Below are 6,000 nucleotides of genomic sequence, written 5' to 3'. Positions count from 1 at the left end.
TTCACACCAATAACACACACATACACACACACACACAAATACACACTTCCTGATTCAGCCGACCGTGAGAGGATCCAAACATCAGATGTGCATCAACAAAGCTGCTACACACTCACATTAAGTGTGTGTGTGTAGTGATGGAGGCGTATAATCAATCATACCAGAGCAGGTTACCAGCTACACAACACAACACAACACAACACAACACAACACAACACAACACAACACAACACAACACGTGGACAAACACAAACATCCTGGAACTAAATATCAGACGCCAACACTGTTAAACACTAGTAACCTTTGCTAGTACAGGGAGAATATGAATGACGTTCTCTAACGCTGCACCAGCTGTCAGCAGCTTGGATCCAAAGTCGTCCACACACAACGAGACGAGTAAACAAATACAGTAAAGCCTTTTTCTGCTGGGAAAACTGCCCCATGAGGCCCCGCGGTTCCCACAGTGAGAGGAAATGGGATCGGGCCTTTTCTTTGCACTGAGGCTTTAACTCTGACCCCTCACTGACATGTTAGCAACACACTGGCCTGACTGAAGCTCAGTGCTATGAGACCCCTGACTGCGACTGGAGCTGGGTGTTTGTCCCTCTCTGTGGGGTCTCACAGGACTTGGAGTGGGTTCAGTGGGCCTATTGCAGAAAAACCCTCCAGTGGGTTTTATCTCAGCAGGTCTGAGGTTTCCCTAAAGAGGACCTGTCACTGGACTCAAGGGGTTCAGTTTTACTGCAAGACTGGGACATTTTTGTGAATTAGTTTTAATCCCCAAACCAACAACAAGACAAGAATCACAGTCTCTGTGGATTCCTGTGCCCCCCCTCAGCCCCTCTGTTCTTCCAACTACTCTTGGTGCATCTCCTGCTCATTCTCTACACACACAGACAAACACCAATGATATCAGTAATGATGGTGGAGAGGTTGATGACACAGGAACTCATTTCCCATCTTTTGTTCTTGCACTGAAGGCGTCACTCGGTTTAGCTGCAGCTGCTCACCAAACATAGAAAACCCACATGCAACAGACACAAACGGCCTGAGCTGCAGGTTTTACTGCAGATTTTTTGTGACTGTTCAGCTTTTTGCCAGTTTGGTGTTTAAATCGATGGCTCATATATATAATATCAGTAATATTTGCTGCATATATTTTGACTACACTCAAAACAATGAATGTCTCGGCTTTGTATGTTTGTGGTCTGTAAAAACTGAAAGCACATTGTGAGCAGAAAATAAACCAGGAATAATTGAATACGACAGATTTTCACTGAAGTTTGTTTTTTAAATGTTTCTATTAAAACTGGATTTGATTTAGGAAGCACCAACTACACTGAGTGCAGCCTGTTAACACACACGGTCGCTGCAAACAGCACCTTTCCATAAGGAGCGGCTGAACCGAATGACGCCAGCACTTCACAACAAACACACGAGGCGACTGCAGACATGTCACTATTCCATGTTATTACTCTGCCTCCAAAACAGTCATCTGTCTGTTCACGACCCGAACCTGAGCAACGCGACTGACGCTCAGCAACAACAACAACAGACTCAACCTGATCACGACGTGCTGGACGAATAATTCAGCTCCACATTGTTTTTCCACCTCGTTGGATCCTGTTGGTGGAACAAAGTCAGATCAGGATGATTTGACATACGTTTATAGACACAACAGCCGCCCAGCACTACAATTATGCCTACACACACACACACACACACACACACACACGCACACACGCACGCACACACACACACACACACACACACACACACACACACACACACACACACACACACACACACACACACACACACACACACACACACACACTGTGTGAGGTTTGTCCTGAGGCAGCAGAGGAACAAGCTGTTGCTGAGACCTGAATGAAAAGTGTGGTGATCAGCTGATGTTTCCACAGTGCATCATCATCATCATCATCATCATCATCCAGCATTAGCATGTAACATCAGGGCGTGACCTTCAGACGCACACAACACGCTACTGTTGAGTGTGTGTGTGACATCATCCGTGCACAGAGCTGCACTGACCTCAGCCACACAGCATCTACACACTGACATCTACACACTGAGCGCAGTAACTGCAGAGCTGGGTAAGTTGTTTCTGTCACTGGTGGGACCACACACACACACACACGCACGCACGCACACACACACACGCACGCACACACACACGCACGCACACACACACACACACACACACACACACCTGTTCTGTGTGTTGTTGGAGGGATCATCTGGATTCATTCAGACTCAACAACCTGCACAGTCACTTCCTCCAGCTGTGACGAGCCACGGTTCAGTTTCACACATTTATGAAACTGTGCAACAACATTTAACCTCCAGGTTAGTAAAGAAGGTCCAAGACGCAGTGACAAAGTCAATTTCACTGCATTATAGTGATGATTTTGGAGTCAGTCCTCCCCTGATACACTGAAGTAACACAAACCCATTTAAATCACATTAAACAGCCAGAACCAAGTCACTGAGTTTAGAACAGACACAAACAAGCAGCATCGTCTGTGCTGTCAAAGTAAAACACCAACCGGACACAACGTTTTTATCTTTTACCTCTTTTCAAGAAATCCTGTGGATTTTCCAGTCGAGTCAGAGCCTTAGTCCGCATCGGTCACAGTTCAACCGGGTCCAACACACCAGAGAGAAGCTGAACTACCTCATCCCATCACTGTCTCTACCCACTGCTGCTCGGCGCCACGCATGGAGGAACCAGGAGCGAAAGACGGAGAGAAGTGAGATCTGTCACCGTGCAGCTGTTTGTCACCGCAACTCTAACGCACAGAGAGAGTCAGACTGAAACCAGCAGCGAGCCAGTCCCACTCACAACATTCCCCACCCAGAGACGACAACGGGCTCTTTTCAGCACATCAGAGAAAAGGGACAGAGGCACGTCCTGTTTGCAGACGACGCATGAACGTTTTCTCAAATGTCACAAAACTATGAAGCAACTTGTCAGATCAGCTCCCAGTTCACTCCATCGCCAAAACAAAGAAACGCACTCCTAAACCCAGAGAGCAGAGAACCCTTCATCGCCATCATCACGCCAACGTGATTATTTATTTAGCCAATAAATTATTTCCGTATATATGTGAAAAAAGGCTCTCAAGAAACTTCCTGTCTGAGAGGAAACGTGTGGACGTCGAGCGGCTGAAGGCAGCAGATGACAAACAGTTCCCATTAAAACCTCATCATGAAGTGGACGTGATGTTCCGTGAAGGGCCTCGTGCTGTGGCAGCGGCTCTATCTCCACACTGCATCGGTACAGGAAATATCTGTGTTTGGGGGATGACAGTGAAGTGCTGTTATCATTTCTGCAGCTCCAGGGTCACAGAGGGAAGACGGGGCCTGACTTTACTGCTTTCAATCTCCATTTTATTGCAGCGCCACTAAATCCACGTGTCTGTTCGAAGGCTTTTTGCAGACACCTGCCTTTAAATGCCAACGGCTGATATTTCATGCTTCACTTTCTTCAAAATTGACCAGTTTCGTGCCATAAAAGTAAAATCTCCACCATAATTACACATGTGAGCAAGAGAAAAGCCTCGGAACAGGATCCATGTGAGTCCCGTTGCTCTGGTGACGCCTTCGCTCTGTGTCGAGGCTTTAATGAATCTGACATTTTTATACAGCAACACCACACGTTCCCACAGGGCGAATATGAATCAATAGCAGAGTGAAGCAGCCTGGAGTATAAGTAGACGCAGCCTGTTCAAAGACACCAAATATTGACAGATCACAGACACAGGGACATGGAGTCTTTTTAAAGCTGCAGCTTCTGCTTAAATCATCTGCTCTTTTACCTTTGCAGTCCTTTGTAACTGCAGCACATTTACTGTATGAGTCCTGTAGATGTGTTACCGGATTAGACTCTGCAGCAATGACGGTGACAAAACCCACTGTTCCTCAAAAACACTACGGGTCCAACTTCCTCACAAAGTGGAGTCTGAAGTCCTTTCAGTTTTCTCTGGCATCCAAACATGCAGCCACTTTAAAGGCCGCTCTGACTCCTGCGCTGCATGAAGACCATCAGCCTGTTAGCTTGACCAGCTCAGCCCCAAACGACTCAAACCCTTCCTGTGGTCCAGAGGAAGGTTTCAAACTCACGGCTGAGAGAGAGCCAACAACTAACTACATGTTAACAAATGTGTTGCTGCGCCTGTTATCACAGGAACCGGTGCCAACATCATGACCATCATCAATTTGTCATTAACAAGACGGGACAAGTCGGGCGGGCATTCCTGCCGGGTCACGTCATGATGTGAACATGATGTGTGTTTATGTTGAGACTGGCAGCACAAAGATAAAAGAGGTGCCAGGATAACCACCCTGAGGTGTGCCATCATGTCTGTGTTTAATCTGCTCCTCCAGCTGAACCTGCTGCAGCCAGAGAGAAGCTTCAGCCTGAGCTCCCTAATGAAGCTTGAGGGTCAGAAGTATAATTTAATAAGACCAGGTGAGAAGCAGCAGGCAGGGGTCAGTAGATTCTGTTCAATCTGACACTGGAAACTCTAAAACAGACGTTCAGATAAAGCTTGAGAATAGACTCTGCTGTGCCATGAAGGCCGGCTGCTCTGGTGTGGATGTCAGCACTGTCTGCTGGTCCCTCTTTAATGAACCGGTTTTCTCTTCATGCTCCGGTCCACGCCTAAACACACAGACAAGCCTACACGGCAACAAAATGCCTGCAGATGGTTCACGAGTTGCTATGCAAAGCACCGGGCAGCGTCCTCGTGTGCAGCACTTGAGTACGAGCACTTCAGTGTTAAGATGCCGCAGCTCAGAGACGTAGAGCGAGAAGCTGCTGAATAATGCAGAGACGCTGAGCTGCTGGTGCTGACCAGGCTGCAGTTTCTGGTTTGAGACCTATGAGGAGTCCAAGATGCTCAGCTCCTCCTCCACTGTACATGCTGCACAGATGCTGCTGCAGAGAAAAGCTCCTGTCCTCGTCTTTTAAAATAACTGCACAGTTTCTAGTTTCTATTCATTAATATAAAATGGCCCAGTGGCCTCATTTGACCTCAAACAGACTCTCTGACTCTGACATGAATAAGATGTCAGGGGTCTGGGTTTCCTTTGTCTTTTGGGCAGAAATATATGAAGGCTGCAGGGGAAATTATTAACGACTGCTGTGATCTTAGTTTAGGTTCAAATCCAGGAGGATCTTCAAGTTCCCGTGTTTTAGGCTCAGAGGATTTCAGCTGTATCTAGGGATAACCCTTAAATCCAAAATCAAGCTGAAGCACAGATTTTGTTTGTCCTTCATGAATGAATCCAACCAAACTTAGACAAGATGGTGAATTCTCAAGTCATAATGAGGTCCCAGGGTAATTCTGGTCTAGTGTGGACTGGAAAAACAGCTTTAATTGAGGGCCAAGGTTAGAGCCTGGGGGGGCTCCTGCAGGCTACAGCAGCTGAGCCACAAATATCTACACCGACAGGTATTTCTTTAAATAAAATATATACATGTCAGACGTTTTCCAGCAGTTTCTGCTTCACACCCACACAGAGAGTCCAAGAATACACCTGAGTGATTTGTGCTTTGCTCAAAGGCACCTGTTGTTTAGGCTGCAAAAGACAAAGAGACCAAAGCAAATGATGAAACGATCCTGAAACCAATTAACACACTGACACTCACACAGCGATGGCAGCCAGCTAACTACCTGCTGCACCACAACCGCACATTTATCCAGCCCCCCCTTTGGAGGGGGATCTGCAGGATGAGAACCAAAGAAGGGTCTGGTTTTCAATCTTTGACACGTGTCCCAGAAAAAACAAGCTGAATTACTGCATCCAAGGTCATCAACAGCTTATACTGACGACAAAAAAATATTTTCATATAAATTTGATTTTATTCCACTTTTAGAACCTGGTTTTTGGTTCACTGAGCAGCTTGTGCAGGAACTGGCAGAAAAACCTGCAGGTAAATACCTGCATCCTTGTCCTTTGGTGAAACACTAT

At 46.6% G+C, this 6,000-nt stretch overlaps 1 protein-coding gene across 4 annotated transcripts in view; it reads right to left on the bottom strand.

Moving 5' to 3' along the window:
* Positions 1-6,000, bottom strand: part of usp6nl (USP6 N-terminal like) — a 51,541-nt gene that overhangs the window by 21,797 nt on the left and 23,744 nt on the right. Inside the window, exon 1 of one of the 4 annotated variants that reach the window (XM_026326687.2) lies at positions 2,596-2,817. The exons of the other annotated variants lie outside the window; for them this stretch is intronic. Coding sequence (XP_026182472.1) covers positions 2,596-2,650 — 55 coding nt within the window. The 5' untranslated portion in view covers positions 2,651-2,817. Of the gene's footprint in view, positions 1-2,595; positions 2,818-6,000 lie in introns of those variants that run through there. 4 annotated transcript variants of the gene reach the window in all.

Source organism: Mastacembelus armatus, chromosome 23, assembly GCF_900324485.2.
Source record: "Mastacembelus armatus chromosome 23, fMasArm1.2, whole genome shotgun sequence".
NCBI classification, from domain to species: Eukaryota; Metazoa; Chordata; class Actinopteri; order Synbranchiformes; family Mastacembelidae; genus Mastacembelus; species Mastacembelus armatus.
This window is presented reverse-complemented; position numbering and strand designations above follow the sequence as displayed.